We start from the raw sequence: 17,527 nt of genomic DNA, 5'->3' as shown, positions 1-17,527 counted from the left end.
GGCAAAAACACTTTGTTAATGAGAGGGGTCAGGAGAATGGCCAGACTGGTTCAAGCTGACAGGAGGGCGACAGTAACTCAAATACCACGCATTACAACAGCGGTGTGCAGAACAGCATCTCTGAACACACAACACATCGAACCTTGAAGTGGATGGGCTACAGCACACTGGGTTCCATTCTTGTTACTAATAAAGCAGCTACTGAGTGTATGTCTTAGAAAGCTCTTTAAAATGTGGTTATAAACATGCATATACCTAAAAAAAATTAATAATATTTGCTCTACATCTCATAATAGTGAACTGAATTGAATTGACTTTATGAATTACATCCTTCATATACACCAGTAAAAAATCACTGTTATGTCTCTGAGTAAATGTGCAATTTATAGTAATTTATAATAAATAGTATGTACCACAGGATAGTCAATATAACATAGAAATACAGTGTTGTCAGCATGAATTAATCAGTCTTTAGTCCTGGTGGAAGAAGCCGTCCCAGAGCCTGTTGGTCCTAGCTTTTATGCTGTGGTACTGTTTCCCAGATGGTAGCAGCTGGAACAGTTTGGGGTTGGGGTGACTCAGGTCCCCAATGATCGTTTGGGCCCTTTTTACACACCTGCCTTTGTAAATGTCCTGAATAGTGGGAAGTTCACAACTACAGATGCACTGGGCTGTCCACATCACACTCTGCAGAGTCCTGCGATTGAGGGAAGTACAGTTCCCTACCAGGCAGTGATGCAGCTAGACAGGATGCTCTCAATCGTGCTGCTGTAGAAAGTTCTTAGGATTTGGGGGGCCCATATCAAACTTCTTCAACCGTCTGAGGTGAAAGAGGTGCTGTTGTGCTTTTTCACCACACAGCCATAATGTACAGACCACGTGAGATCCTCGATGATGTTTGTGCCGAGGAACTTAAAGCTGTTTACACTCTCAACCCCAGATCCATTGATGTTAACAGGGGTTAGTCTGTCTCCATTCCTCCTGTAGTCCACAACCAGCTCCTTTGTTTTTGTAACATTGAGGGAGAGGTTGTTTTCTTGACACCATTGTGTCAGGGTGATGACTTCTTCTCTGTAAACTGCCTCATTATTATTTGAGATTAGGCCAGTGTAGTGTCAGCAAATTTAATTAGCAGATTGGAGCTGTGGGTGGAGACACAGTCATGGATATACAGAGAGTAAAGGAGAGGGCTTAGGACACAGCCCTGAGGGGCTCCTGTGTTGAGGGTCAGAGAGGCCGAGTGGGATCCCACTCTTAACACCTGCCGGCAATCTGACAGGAAATCCAGGATCCAGCTACACAAGGCAGGATGAGAGCAGAGGTCTCTGAGCTTCTTGTCGAGCATGGAGGGAATTATGGTGTAGAATGCTGAACTGTAATCCAAGAACAGCATTTTTTAATGGGAGCAGATGTGGAGACAAATAAGCTCATCAGTCAGGGCATTCATTTTAGGAGTTGGGACATGATGTTGCAGATGTACATGAAGGGCAGGGTTTAGAAGACGAAGGTCCAAAGTAAGGAAATGGAATGGGCACTGCAGTCGGCAGCGCCAAAGGGCCTGTATCTGTGCTGTATTGCTTCATGATTCTAAATTACAGAGAGGTTCGGACTGTAGTAGTAAACAATTTCTAGTTGCCCAATATAACTGAGATCACAGAAACTTCCTCACACAGAGAGTGCTGAATCTGTGGAATTCTCTGCCACAGGAAACAGTTGAGGCTGGTTCATTGGCTATATTTAAGAGGAAGTTAGATATGGCCCTTGTGGCTAAAGGGATCAGGGGTTATGGAGAGAAAGCAGGTACAGGGTTCTGAGTTGGATGATCAGCCATTCTGAATGGCGGTGCAGGCTTGAAGGGCCGAATGGCCTACTCCTGCATGTATTTTCTATGTTTCTGTGTTTCTATCACCTTAGTATTAAGAGATTAGAGGGATGGAATTTTTAAAGTGCATCTAGAAGAGCTTTTTGGGTCAGTACATAGATAGCCCTGCTAGAGAATGGATGGCACTAGACCCAAGGAATGTAGCTGGGAATACGGCTGAAGTGTCAACATGAGACAATTTTGAAGATAGTTTAAAATAACTTTAGGACTGTTATGCAAAGAGGGCAAGGACTGAAAACTAAAATCCTGAACTGGTATTAGGCCAATTTTAATAACATATGGGATACTGGTTTTCATTAACCAGGACACAATAATAGAGAGAGAAAAAAAGTGAAAGGGATATGGTACAGCTCTGAGTATTACATGTAGCTCTGGCTTATAATCCTTAAGGACACAATTGCACTAGAGAGGACACAGAAGACATTTATCAGGGCATAAAGAGTGTTTCCGTTATGGAGGAGAAAATGGACAGGCTGGGCTCATCTCATTGGAGTGGAAGTAGCTAAGGACAGACCTAACAGAGCTATTCAAAATTATGAGGGGCACAGATAGGGTTGATAGAAAGAAACTGTTGCTCAAAGCAGGCATGTCAGAAACTAGAAGGCATAGGTTTAGAGTAAGGCTAAAGGTTAAACATTGTAACCTTTAACAATTAAAACACTAGGAACCCAAGGAAGAACATTTTTAACCCAGAGGACAAACACATTGCCTGAGAATATGGTGGAGGCAGAGACTCTTTTAAAACTTTTAAGGACTTAGACAAGCACTTAAATTGCAAAGGCACTGGAGACAGAGAAAGAAATGGAAAATACATTAGAGTCAATGGGTAGAAGGGCCTATTTCTGTACTGCTTTGACTCAATGACACTCCAAGTGTAAAATATAAAAAGCAAAGGCCAGGCATTTCATTCTATTTTAATTCTGGACCAGATCCAAAACTTTACAAGTCCCTGCCATTCTCTTGGCGCAACAATTAAACGAAAACTGACCACAGGGACTTCTTTGACTGGCATTAAGCTAGAACGAAAACAAAGAACAATATGCCAGATAAAGAAAAACAGAAAGGAACAGACAGTATTTACCTCCAAAACTGGCCAGCCGACCAATCCTTGTGGATGGAACCTTCCGCTCCCGAGCCCGCTCACTCAGCTGGGAAGACAAAATGGACTGTGAGCAGAGAGTAGGGTGGGGTGGGGGGGCTCCCATTTCATTAGACCCTTCCACAATCTTTGTACTCAGCAAGTGGAAATTAGTTTCTGCTACAATGCAGGTAACGGGAAAAAAATCTACGTGTGCACAGCAAGCAAACAACCGGCTGGAAGAAATTAGTGGGTTGAGCAGCTTCTGTGGAGGATGCAATGTCAACGTTTGGGATAAATTCCTGCACCTGCAATCCCTTCACGTCTCACAGAAAAGTACAGCACAAAACAGGCCCTTCAGCCCATCCAATCCATTCAGACAGCCTACCCCTATTGATCTGAACCGGGACCACAGCCCTCCACACCCCTACCACCCACTGTGCATAGCAAGACCCCACCACAGCAAAGTCATGGAGCCATTGGTTTTGGACCTTGGTTGAGATACAATCAAAGAACACTGATGTTCTTACTTGGAGACAATGGAACTTGTGTTCACCCAACACATCTAGAATGTTGTTTTCCTGATAGCCCTGCATGGGCAGCTTTGGCATGAATTTCACATACCCTTACAACACAGGCTATTACATCATCAAGTCTATGCATATGGAACAATAGTGCAGACTACTATCTAAACGGGGAGAAGGTTCAAACAGCAGAGGCACAGAGGAACTGAGGAGTCCTTGCACAAGACTCACAGAAGGTTAAATTATAGATTGAGTCTGTGGTAAAGACGACATTCATTTCAAGAGGAACAGAACATAAAAACAAGAGAAAACGCTGAGGCTTTATAAGACACTAGTCAGGCCGCATTTGAAGTATTGTCAACAGTTCTGGGCCCCATATCTCAGAAAGGACATGTTTCCATGGAGAGGGTCCAGAGGAGGTTCACAAGGATGATTCCAGGAATGAGGGTTTAACATATGAGGAGTGTTTGGAATTTAGAAGAATGCTGGGGGATCTCATTGAAACCTACTGAATTTTGAAAGGAATGGTTAAAGTTAATAGAAAGGATGTTTCCTATAGGGCGAGTGTCCAGAACTAGAATGCACAGCCTCAAAATTGAAGGGCAGCCCTCTTTGGCCAGAGAGTAGTGAATCTTTGGAATGTTCTGCTACTGAGTGCTGGGGAGGACAAGACCATGGGTATGTTTACAGTGAAAATGGATAGCTTCCTGATTGGTCAGGGCAGCAAAGGTTATGGCAAGAAAGCAGAGTGGGATCAGGGATCGGCCATGGTGGAATGGCAGAGCAAACTCAATGGGCTGAATGGCCTAATTCTGCTTCTGTATCTTATGGAACTCTCAGAGAAAATCCTATAAACCCTATTCCCCCAGTAATTTCACCATCATCTACTCCCTCTCACCACTCTCCCAAATGTACTGCCACCCACCAACACCAGGGTCCATTTACACTGGCCGATTCATCTAAAGCCCATTTTCTGGATGGAGGAGGAAACCAGAGCACTCTGGGGAAACCCACACAGGCACGGGGCGAACGGGTAAACCCACAGAGACATTACCTGCTGTAAAAGACTGAACTGGAGTCATTCGAGATACACCACAATGTGTATAGTTGGGCTTGGACAGCACAGTTCCCCATTGGGTCACAGCACCAACAGTAGAGACCCAAAGGATTTTGTGTTTAGAGAGAAGATTAGTGACAAACCCAGTATGCTCCCATTCTCCAAGTTTCAGTACAATGGCGTGGCTTAAAGACAGAACCCTCCTAGATTACTACACCTGACTGGCATAAACAGACATCAGGAATGTACCAAGTGCACAAAGACCAGGAAGAGAGATTCACACATACCAACTGACTGCATCACAGTCTGGTATGGAGGCTCCAATGCACAGGATTACAACAACCTGTAGAGGGTTGTAGACTCAACCAAGTCCATCATGGGCACAGGCTACCCCTCAAGAAGGCAGCATCTATCACTCAGGACCCTAACCATCCAGGACATGCCCTCTTCTCATTACTACCACTGTGGACCCTCCAGACATTTCTAGAGAAATCTCTTCTCTCAGAGGCCTGTGAATCCATGCAATTCTCTACCTGAAAGACTGTGGAAGCTGGATCATTAGAATTATTTGAAGTAGAAGTATATACATTTTGACAGATTAAGGAACTGAGTGCTATGGGGAGGCAGGCTTACGTGACCCACTCCTGCTCCTGTTTTCTCATGTTCGTGTATAGCTCATTGGCTAGGCTTCCCAAAACTGTGAGAAGACAATGTCTAAATGTAAGCTTCAGTGTTTATTCAATGCATTCCTGAACCTACTCCAGAATCTCACCCGTTGACATAAAGTTGCAATTTACCCTTAGTGTAATCTTTCCCCCTCAACAATTGGACCTTCAATCCTGGACTGCTTCATTTCCAGATACAGTACAGAATACGACTTCACATTACACACAATTCGCCAATGCCTACTTCTAGCAATGACTCATTTGGATTACTTTCTTATGACAACATGGATTACTTGATCCACATTACAAATCAGCGCCCAGAAAAACATTCCCTCCAGTTCAGTTTCCCATTTTAGGAATGAGAGGAAAAAAATCTCTTATACCATATACTCCTGGTACTTCACATTCTCACACAGCCCTCAATACACTACCTGAACTAGGGCCTATTAACCTACCTACCAGTCCTGATGAAGAGTGGTTGAAACTGTTTATTCTCCTCCATAGATGCTGCCTGACCTGCAGCAATTCCTGTGTAGGCGTGTATGTGTGCACTAACCTACTAACCCACAAGGTCACAGGAAAACATGCGAAGTCTACCGGTCAGGATTGAAGTCCGTGGAGTGTGAGACAACAGCATCAACTGTAGGCCCAATATGCTGGATCCCTCTACAATGTTACCTTGCTCCTGATCTCTGACTGATAGCCTTAAAGACCTCAAAGGTTGCTGTTTATCCTCCTACATTCCAAGGAATAAAAACCTAGCCTCACCCACCTCTCCCTATAACTCAGGCCCTCTATTCTTGAGAACATCTGTAAATCTTCTACACTTTTTCCATTTAACCATATCTTTGCTTCAAGATGGTGACAGACTGATGAGGGCATACTTTTTTATTACCCTTACTAAACCTCAGCCTTTTTTGCTCCAAGAAACCAACCTTGCTCTCTCTCTAGCTTTCACAGGAGTGCTGGCACTACAAGTTGGGACAGGACTCATCCCCAAAGACAACTTTTTCACCTATGTGGAACAAGCTGTCAAAGGAAGTGCCTGAGGCAGGATCATTAACAACATTTAAAAGGCACTTGGACAGGCACATGGATAGGAAAGATTTAGTTGGATATGGACCAAATGCAGGCAAATGGAACTAGCTCAGATTGGCAACTTGATCAGAATCCACTAGTTGGGCTAAAGGTTATGTTTCTCTGCCATATGATTGACTCTAGCCCCTCCCCACACACACAAACCCAGGCAATATCACCTGCACAAATCACGGTGATATCCCCCAGATACACTCAAACACTACCTCATGAAGAAGCAAACCCCAGTGACACCCATAGATGCGCCTGCATGCACGGTGGCACAGCTGGTAGAAATGCTGTCACAGTGTTAGGCTCCTGGTACCGTGTGCACGCTGCATGTTCTCCATGACTAGGCGTGTTGCTTCCATGTGCTCCTGCATCCACCCACACCCCACAAATATGCAAGTTGCAACTTTAATAGGTTGCTACAAATTGGTCTTAATGTACAAATGGATGACGGTATGGGCGGGTGAAGAGTAAGGGAGGGGGACGGTTGAGGAAGCTCTTCTGAAAATACGGGGGGGGGGGGGGGGGGGGGGGAAATGATTAACATAACCGAGCCTGAGCACAGTGAGCCAAAAGGCATGTACATCTGTCTCTCACACACACACACACCTTCTACATCGATAGCATTCTGCATAGCATCTCCCATCCCCATGAACCCATTACACTACCTTACTTACTTTTCCACACTACTTATTAAACTTATATTTCTGTTTATAGTTTATAGTGTTTTATTATGTATAACAACGTGCTTCTGCTGTAAAACAACAAACTTGATGACAAATGCGAGTGATATCAAGCCTGATTCCTCTCTGATAAAGGCCAGTAAGACAGGCATACTGTAGCAGCTGCTGCACAGTCAGACCGTGCAGTCACTGCAAAACCCGGTCTAGAATTACACCCTCCCTGTCATCCCAAAGGTAGCGTGGAACGCAAACATCAAGTTTCTTTAAATAGTAATCCAGCTCTAGTGTGGTAAAGGCTATGGTGGGGTTGGGGAAGGGTTAAGAGTGAGGAGATGGAAGAAGAGTAACCTACCATCTGTCTGTAGGGTTTGTCTGCTGGGCTGACTTTAGCCTCTCTAGCCTTGTCAATGTCCTCTGCAGTCAGGCCACTAACAGAGCGGTGGTCTTGGTGGAAGAACCGCATTTGAGCCACGGATGAGAAAGGACGGCTCGGCTGCCCAAAGTGCTGACCTTCCTTCCCAGGGGAGGGGAGGTCAAAGACTGCAGAGTCACCCATCGCCTGGCATTGCTGGTTATCCGTGGCCAAGTCTGGTGCCTTTGAGTCCGAGGCTTTGCTGGAAAGGTCAATTGTGGAGGAGAAATCCTCCTCTGGTTCTGCGAAGTCTTTCCACTGTGACCCAGTGTCCTGGAAAAGAGACCATACCAACAAGTTAGTGGCCAACTTCAAGCAGGAATTTAGTGCCAGCCAGTGCCCATGGAGAAAACATACCTGACACAACACAGTCACATTCTTACCCCAGCAGCCAATAATAACTGGGGAATTATCCATGATGGAATAGTCTCCATTTACTTGGATAAGTACAGCTCCAACACCATCCATGAAAAAGCAGCCAAATGATTGGCTCCTTATCTACCATTCTCCATCTCTGGCGCACAAAAATGTCTCCCAACTAAAAGATGCATTGTGGTCGATCGTTTGCCCAAATTCACGATCTCCACTGCTGAAAGGGCAAAGGAGGATGAGAACAGGACACCATTACCTGCAGGTTCCCCTCCCTCCCCCATGCCATCCCAACCTGGGAATGGAAAGCTGATCCTGCATTGTCAGTGGTCTAAATCCCTGGAGCTCCCTCCCCAACAGCACTAGCACTGAGGAAGCACCTTCACCAGAAGGACCATAACAGTTCAATAAGAGAGCTCACCTCCAACTTCTCAAGGGGCAAAGAGGGATGGGAAATAAATGCTGGCCTTGGTAATGATTCCTCGCTACAGTAAGTCAACGATTGGTTTTATTAGTACCTGCATCTTGCCCACCGCTGTGTTGATGACGTCCTCAGCAGATGCCTGCCAGTCTCTGGCCACGGCCATTGCTTCACCGCCCAACACCTTGGCACGCAGCTGTATGGCCTGCGTCTCCACAATGGCTTGGCTCAGTTTCACTAGGCCCCTCGCCAACATGACAACATCCCCTGCCATCTTCAGCCTTCTCTCCACCCTTTAACTGTGGAAACACAAAACCCAAACCAAACAGTTAAAGCAGAGGCCACCTCACCAAACAAGGGAAGGCACACTAATATAAAAACTCACTCGCCCCAGACATACCAAACCCTTCAGCCACAAGAAATAAAGGGATGGCAGGCAGGCACAGCAAGTTAGCCACCGCCCTCTGCTGCTGGCCCATTCCCTTTTGCTTAACACTCATTCTCATTTACTCAGAAGTCCCATGTTCTGAACCAGTGGGACAGGGTCCAACCTGACCTTCCTCTTCCTAACCCAGTGATTCACATTCAACGTCGCTATCCCATCAGGCACTGCTCATATGCAGGCTTAATCTGGAATGTGTGGCCAAGCTCAATGTGCTCAGGGGGCCTTTGGATTGACTGGGCTTTGGTGGGGGAGAGTCGAATGGCAGTTGGAAAGGAGGTGCAACGTGTCTAAATCATTGAGACAGTCCCTCAGCCAGTCTGCGCCATGTACAAACCCTTTTCTCCTTCCCCATGCCAATCTCTCAATAGCTCACCCCTCTCCATTCCCCCCTTCACATTCTTCACTTCAATTTCCTTTAACAACCTTGCACCCCACCCCCAGACTGAGGCTGGGACTCCATAACTTCTACAAAGTACCTTAACACTACCTGGCCCAGAATTGCCCTTTGAAGCCCTTACTAATCAGGATCTGTTTTAAATTTATCTAACAACTTGGCCATCTTTGACAACAAATTCCACAGATTCAAAAGACCCCCCCCCCACCCCCGGCTAAAGAAATTCCTCATCTCTGCTCTAAAGCAACATCATTCTAATCTGAGGTTGTGCCCAGACAACCACATTCTGTAATACTTGTAGCAGATCTTCTGCAGACAACAGAATCGTCCCCTAGGCCCAGCTGCTGGCTTTTCCTGAAGATCAGAGGAGACAACAGCACACACAACCCATCAGATCTGGGCTCAGCAATTGGCCTTAAGCATCCAACACGCTGGTGGCCACAAGTAGCACCCTTCCCTCTGTCAGAGAGGTCGGGTTCAAACTCTAAACAGTGGCTAAGCTCAAAATCCAGCTAACACTTCAGAGCAGTGCCAAGAGAGTACAGCTGCACTGGGAGAGGCTGAATGAGTTCTTCCCTCCACATCTTCAGAACTCAACCTTCCAGATGGTGTTGAACCAAGGCTCTGTTAGTCCATTCAATTGCAAGGGATAAATTGTAAACTAGTGAATTAGTTTATTAATATCATCCAAATCCCTGTAATGAGGTACAGTGAAAAAAATGGTTTTGCACATCATCCACACAGATCATTTAATCACATTAGTACATCAACAAATATAGAATAAATTTGTTCCATTACAGATAAAGTACAGTGCAGGTAATAATGTCACAGTGAGGCAGATTGTGAGGTAAAAAGAGTCCATCATAGAATATTAGGGGACCATTCGATTCTCATAAGTGGGATTTGTGTCCTTGAACTTGGTGGTATGTTAATTCAGGCTTTTGCATCTTCTGCCCGATGGGAGGGGTGAGGATATCATATTTCCTATCATATCATGGGAGGGGTGAGGAGATTGTGGGGGGCTTTAAGATCTTTCTCCTGTGTTGAGGACCAATATCTCTCCCTTACTTATTTCTAAAAATACGTTATTCAGGATGACAGAGTGGAGCAGCTCATCGAGCTTCTACCTGCCAGCTCTGGTGACCCCTTCAATCCTGATGTCCAGTGCTGCTCTCCCAGTGACCACATGGGCTTCTTCTGAGTGCTCCTGTTCCTTCCATATCCCAAAGACACACAGGTCTTGAGATTATTGGCAACTGTAAATTGCTGTAAGTGTGTGGGTGAATTGTAGAATCCAGAGAGAGTTGAAGGGAACATGGGAAGAATAAAGTGAGATTACAGATGCCACCCTTTCCCCCCTGCCCTAGATTAGAACATCCGACCTACTGCATACAAACCTCGTAGATATGAACATTTGGGAGACTGGCAGGATGGATCCGCAGGGTGCTGCAGGACCACAGACACCCACTCCCATCTGGGAACTCTAATCACGGTCACATTTCTGACTTGCAAACCATTTGGGTTATGAACTGTTCTCAAGAACAGACCCCTGCCATTACCTGGTGAGGACCAGTAATGTAGGATTAGTGTTTGATGGTCAGCATGCACTCGAGGAGTTGGAGGGCCTGTTCCCTTACAGTACACAATAACATTGCTCCTTGTTGGAGCTTACTGTGCAGAAACTAATTGCCACTAATCTCATATCATAAAAGAAATCAAATTAATTCGGCACAAGAGGCTGCTGATGAGCCTTAGAAACAGCAATCACATTAATCCTATATCGCCCATCCTATTCCCTTAGTCCTATAAATAATTTACGCTCAAGTACCTCCCCAAATCCCTTTCCAAAACCCTGACTAATCCAGTTTTTAACCACTCCTATGGGATGCAAGCTTCAGATTACATCTGTCTCTCAAACAAGTATTTCCTCTTATCCTCTTCAAGAACGTTCGATCTTCAAAAGGTTAGTGTTAGTTGTAAAATTTACAAGGCACTCTTGGACATCCTGAAATTAAAGAAAGCACATTCCTCCCCATTGCTCAGCAAGGATGTGTGTCTGAGTGGCCTGAAGATCTACAATCTTAACACAATATATAACATCTTACCCTTAGAAATATGGGTGCTCATGAATCACTTCCTTACTTCAAGAGAACTGTTGAGAGAAAACTTCTGATTGGGCAACTCACTGTGAAGCAATAGCAATGCTCCTTAAAGGGGAAATACACACTTCTTCAGATGGCCAAGTACTTAAACATTCAACAGTGCGAGAGAGCTGGAGCTCAAGGCAGCAAAGTGAAACACTTGTATTTATAGAACAACGCCTGTTATGACCCATTTGTTTGTCTCACAGCCAATAAAGCCATGGGCTCTATTGGAATGCAAAAGGGCTGGGGTGGGGGTGGTGATAGTAGCAGTAGGAGACAAATTAAGGAGACAGGGTAGAAAAGGACAAGAGAAGACAAGGGACAGCAATAGGGCAGAGGGAGGAGTTCCGGAATGACTGGGAGATTGGGTAGGGGTTAGTACAACCGTAAAATAAAACTTGTATCAAACAAGTGTTTCATTCCTGAATATGTAGACTTGAACCATTGGGTCTCAACCTGAAAACAGGACAGCTGAAAGTCATGGACAGATCTGAGGATGATAGATTGGAGCCGAGATGATAGGAAGAGAGAGGGACAATTGGGAAGGGGAAGAAGGGGAAACACTTATAAATAGCGGCTCCGCTCGTGGAATACAAAGAAGCTTTAAGAAAGAGCAGATTAAAAGGAACAGATGTTAAGGAATGAAGAAATAAGTTCAAAGCAAGAAAGATCAGGTTCAGTGCATCAGCTATCAAAACACAGCTTGCCATGGAGTAAGTAATCCCCATGGACACTGTCTCTGCTGCTGTCTGTCACTGACTGGATCAAAGCCACTTTTCCTGCCTCCTGCTCTCCCCAACATCCAGTATTTGTTAGCAAGATTCCCAGGGGTCACTTGGCTCCCAATCCACTCAGCCATTCACTCTCCCAATTTAGTCACCCTACTCAATGTACAGAGTCATCTGGGAAACGTCCCCAAGGGGTTCACAACACTTTCAAATGCTGCAGCTGTAGACTGGGGAACTCGTTTCTACACAGAAAGGTCCTATTGCCTCATAGCTGAATGACCAACCAACCCATGCATATTATGATTAATGGTTGAGAGTTGGATACACAACACGAGGAAACACTCAGCTCCTCACACCTGCCCTGCAATTCAATAGGATCTTGACTCAACTCCCCTTCTATAGCAGTTTCCAGGTTTGATCTTGGCCTCTGATACCAACCACACAGGAGGCTCGGAGTACCCGATGTGTACTGGTTGGCAAGTTCATTGGCAACTGTAAATTAATGTTGGTGGCTGACGAGAACGGGGGGAGAATGAAACAAGCGGAGATTGGATTAATGGGACAACGAGAGTTGACTTAGATATGGTGGAGATTACCAGCTCAATCTACCAATCAGTTGTTTCACTGCACATCCCTTCTATAGCCAGGCCACCAAAGCACACAGCCAGACAGCCTTGGTGTAACATCTGGACCCTGTCCTGCACAAACTGCTCCAAGCTGTAGAGTCCATCTAAACCAGGGGTGTCAAACTCATTTTAGGTCACGGGCCTGATTGAGCAAAATGCAGCTTCATGCGGGCTGGATCAGTCGGACGCGTGCGAACGCAGCTTTCGTTGCCTCCATTTTTTCAGCCTGCTCTCATGTGTCTCAGTCTCTGCTATAACTACAAAGTGTTTCACTTTACAAATTCCGTTTCTTATGAAGAAGACTGCCGAGCAAGACTACCGAATAAACACTAAAAACCCTGAAAACCTGGTACCTGAATAAACTCAGCATTAGCCATATCATACGCCATAGGCGCTTCAATTACTGGGGCCAGCTTTAATAGTAATTAGATATTATCTTGCGGGCCAAAGATAATTCCACCGCGGGCCGGATTTGGCCCGCGGGCCTTGAGTTTGACATATATGATCTAAACTGTTCACTCGGGTATCTGGGGTGGGGCTTGAACCTGAATTCCCGATGGGCCAAGGGGAGCATTGCCCACAGTTAACACAATGATTGCCCTCTCTGGTCCCCTCTGCCACACACGTACCTCCTGTTACACCCTTGTCACCAAGTACAAATCCCACAGACACCTTCTGTGCCAAACATCTCCCCAGCTGCCTGGTCAACAAGAAAGCCCAAAGCTAATATATCTGAAGCTGGTCATGTGTGAAGATTACAATGCTACCTGCGTGACCCTGCCGTGTGTACTTCCTGCAACAGCGTCCACGTTTCCATCACTGAACAGCTTCAGGAGGTAGAAGAATTCTTGCTTCTGACTCCTGCTCCACTGTTCCAAAGATCAGTGATCTGTCATGGAGTCACATACAGTAACGATTGAAAGGATAAAATGAAATAATTCTACCCCTTGTGTTGCTTCGCTCCTCACCTATCACAAGCCCTGCTTCGCTCCTCACCTATCACAAGCCCCATCGGCCAGTCTGGTCAGTGGCAACAAAGTCAAGCCTAATGATGAACACTGAAGACCCCCACATGGAGATCATTCTTCCAAGGGGATGAAAGAATATCAATCAGCTGATATTTCTTCTTTCATGGGGAGCGAATTTCTGGAATTCTCTGCCGGGAGACCAACAATTAGATATATTTAATGTGGAAATAAATATTAAAGATTGAGAATGGAGGGTTATGGAGAACTGGAACAGTAGACAATTTGAGGCCAGCACAGAACTGCTAGGGTCATGTAGGGCTATTCTCCTCTGCTTAAGTCCTGCACCTTTTCCCAACCTCCGGCCAACCTCCCTCTCTGCCTCATTCTCCATTTCTTGACTGCGCATCATGATTTAACTTGGAACATTCTGTAACCTTACGATGCTCAAAAACAAGTGCTGGTCATAGAGTGTTCCTATTATTTACACGAGCGCCAATCCTCTTACACAAAAATTAACAGTGGATCATTCTGCTCCAGTCCAGTAATTACTCTGCCTGTGCCACATTCTCAAAACAACATGTTATTACTGGAGGTTGCCACAACTGGCTGGGAGTGGAGCAGAAGTTTACACAAGACACAGGGACCCGATGAAACTAACTTTGAAACTCAAAGTTTAAGGTTCAAAACAGTACAATAAAGTCAGGCAGATTAAAGGGCAAAGGGCGCCCAAAGAAAGCAAGTTTGGACTCCTTTCTCTGGAACAGAGAGGTCTCTAACCTCACGGCAGTGTTTGCTAGAACATGGAGATACATTTCCTCTCATGGCATTGACCAGCAAAAACAAACCATAAATATAACACCTCTGCTCCATCCGCCAAAAGTGGAACTTCCTGGTGGCCAAATATTTTAATTCCCATTCCAACATGTCATTCCACAGCCTCCTCTTGCGCCACAGTGAGGCCATCCTCAAGGCGGAAGAGCTTCCAATCTGATGGCATGAATATCAATTTCTCCTTCTGGTAAAAAGAAAATTTCCTTCCCCTTCTCTTCCCATTCTGGCCCCTTAGCTCTTCTCAACTGCCTATCACCCAGCTCTGGTGCCCCTCCTCCTTCCATCTCCTCTATCAGATTCCTTCTTCTCCAGCCCCTTACCTTTCCTAATCACCTGGCTTCACCTATCACAGTCCAGCTAGCATGCCCCCTCCCCCCACCTTCTTATTCTGGCATCTTCCCCCTTCCTTTCCAGTCCTGCAGAAGGGTCTCAGCCCGAAATGTCAACTGTTTATTCATTTCCACAGATGCTGCCTGTCCTGCTGAGTTCCTCCAGCATTTTGTGTGCTGCTGTAAATATTAAACAGTTGCTAACAACTATGATGTGAAATTCATGGGAAACCTCTTTACTCAAAAACTGACGAGACTGTGGAACTCGAGTCCACAGGATGTGCTTGACATGAACAGAACTTATCCAAGAAGAAAAACAGATCTTGAAGGAAGATGGCAAGTAGGAAGCACGTTACACAGAGTATAAAAACTAACAAGGAACCGATGAATTAAGTGCGCTGATTCTGTGTTACCTGAGAAATGAAGCAAGGTTTCAGAACCTGGTTTATTCTTCTTTGATGTGAAATTTGTTTTGTGGCAGTATTACAATGCAAGACATAAAATTACTATAGTGGCAACAAAAGAAACAATGAGCATGAACCATTCAGAAGTCTGATGGCAGAGGGGAAGAAACTGCTTCTGAATTATTGAGTGTAGGTCTCCAGGCTTCTGTACTTCCTCCCTGATGGTAGTAACAAGAGGACTTGTTCCATATGGTGATGGATGTTGCCTTCTTCATCTTGGCTTCTTTTGATCCTGTGCATTGGAACCTCCATACCAGACAGTGATGTGACTACACGGAATGCTCTCTATAGAAATCTGTCCTTGGTGGCATACCAAATCTCGTCAAACTCCTAACAAAGTCGAGTCACTGGCATTCCTTCTTTATGACTGCATCAATGTTTAGCCCCAGGACAGGTCCAGAGATGTTGACAACCAGGAACTTAAAGCCATTGACTATAGGAAAACAAATGCTGATTAGGCAATTTCACTTCTACCAGTTATCCTCTTACCCTTCTCTTTACAAATGGGAGGCATTTGATGGTAAACTGCGCCTTTAAAAAAAAACAATCAACTTCTATCTCATGCAGGGTTTCACCTCTGCTGAATACACTGAGGTAAACACGTGTATCTCACTGGGGAAAAGTGACCCTGTAATTTACAGCAGAAAAGGTTCCGGCAAATGCCACCTGGAGTTGAAAGGGGTTCCGCCCCCAAGGCTGTTTACACCATTGGACAGAATATTATTGCAGGCAGAATTGCATTTCAGCAAAAATAATAAAGGGCATAAATTGGCACCAAAACAAACTCGCAGTGAAGTCATCGGCCTTGGAAAAATCAGGCACTGGTTTTTCAACAGAAATTGGACAGGAAGATTGCGACCCAGAAAAGAGGAAATACAGCTACATTCGCAAGGTTAGAGTCTTAAACACATGAAACTGGACATCTACCTGCCCCATGCACCACACCCCGCCCCCGAGTGACTTTCAAACACTTCTAACCAATATATTAACTGATAATCTTCCAAACTTTCGGATATCCACCCGCAGATCGCAAACCCTTCAAATATGACAAATCCTCAAAGTTCTTCGATTCGGCATGAGCTTCAAGCCCCCCGAACAACTGTCTAGACACGGGTTCAGACTACTGTTTCTTCTGGATACAGTTCTGAGTGGTGTTTCTCATTCTGTTCCCTGTAATCTTGATGTCACCCAAAATCACAACTTCCGTTCATCACGGTTTTTTCATACAAACAAAAGCACAATTCAGCGCAGGTCACACACCACACGTATCCTCTGACCTACGTCAAATCCCAGTTCATCCGTGTCTCTAATCTTGTTTTCACATTCCGCTATGGTTTGCTTTAACCTCCTGACATAACTCTGACCCTCGGGGATATTGATTTCCCCTAATTCTAACGTCTTGTACACCCACCAAATTCAATCAGTATTAAGTCAGCCTTCAGCTGGCTCGTCCATTCTCCTCTCCTTCACTTTCCTGATAAATGGTTTTCAAGCTGAAACGTTACCCGCAAATGCTGTCTGACTAAATGAACTTCAACCGTTTTCTGTTTTTTTACAAACATTGCAAATCCTTTAAATCCTCTACCACAAAATAATCTCCAATTCACATTTAATTATGTGACGACACTGTTGTGAAACACGATGATAAACAGCACGTTGCATTTGGGCAGCGTTTATTTACCTCCCACATCAGAACACTATTGACATCCTGCAAAATGTGCCTGAATTTAAAAAAGCAAATAAACTTTGCAATTAACAGATTTGCAAGCTTTAACAGATCTTTTAAGCAGAAGTTAAGTCAAGATCCGTACAACGACAGCGCACAATTACTTTTCAGACTAGTTTGTTTTCATACAAACCAGGGCGTATTAAGCTCTTTCCTCGAGTCAAAGGGAAAGAGGTGCAGCTGCCCGTTTGGGGATTGGGCTAACATTGAGCCTACACTCCGGCTGGACGCAGCCGAACTCGAAGCTGCTTTAATACTCAGCCCTTATCCTCAGTCCGACGTGCGCCATAGGACAAGAGGAAAAGTACCAAAACAAGCAACGAAAGGAAGACAAGACTCACTGACAACACTGACAACTCGGTGTCCCCGCCGATTGAAAACCCCCTAAGCAACACCTTCCTCGCACCGAGTCGCGAAGGCCGCGATCAGCACGCATCACCCACAATCTGCCTGTCGTCTCCGTCAGGCAGGCCTGCCCAGCAGCCAGTACCGGCCCAGCCCACCGACACCGCCCATTGGCTCCTTCCAAAGCAAACCGCGTCCCCATTGGACCTGCGCTGGATACCTTCGCCCCCTTCACCAATTTATTGATTGACAGACCCGTCTGTCAAGGGAAGGGTCTGGAAAGCGGGAAACGGATTCTGAAGACCGTGGAGGGGGCGGTCGCGTGGTTACATTCAGAGCGGTGATTGGAGCAG

At 45.3% G+C, this 17,527-nt stretch overlaps 1 protein-coding gene across 3 annotated transcripts in view; it reads right to left on the bottom strand.

Moving 5' to 3' along the window:
- Positions 1–17,327, bottom strand: part of LOC140733171 (atypical kinase COQ8A, mitochondrial-like) — a 50,013-nt gene extending 32,686 nt beyond the window's left edge. The window contains exons 1-4 of one of the 3 annotated variants that reach the window (XM_073056113.1): positions 17,180–17,327; positions 8,272–8,473; positions 7,325–7,657; positions 2,964–3,030 (exon numbers count right to left, since the gene is read on the bottom strand). In XM_073056113.1, coding sequence (XP_072912214.1) covers positions 2,964–3,030; positions 7,325–7,657; positions 8,272–8,448 — 577 coding nt within the window. In that variant the 5' untranslated portion in view covers positions 8,449–8,473; positions 17,180–17,327. Of the gene's footprint in view, positions 1–2,963; positions 3,031–7,324; positions 7,658–8,271; positions 8,474–17,170 lie in introns of all 3 variants that reach the window. The other 2 variants (XM_073056112.1, XM_073056114.1) reach the window with 2 other exon arrangements.
- Between the last annotated feature and the right edge of the window lie 200 nt (positions 17,328–17,527).

The sequence above is a fragment of the Hemitrygon akajei genome, chromosome 9, assembly GCF_048418815.1.
Source record: "Hemitrygon akajei chromosome 9, sHemAka1.3, whole genome shotgun sequence".
NCBI classification, from domain to species: domain Eukaryota; kingdom Metazoa; phylum Chordata; class Chondrichthyes; order Myliobatiformes; family Dasyatidae; genus Hemitrygon; species Hemitrygon akajei.
The sequence above is the reverse complement of the archived record's forward strand: the minus strand, read 5'-3'. Positions and strand labels throughout refer to the sequence as shown.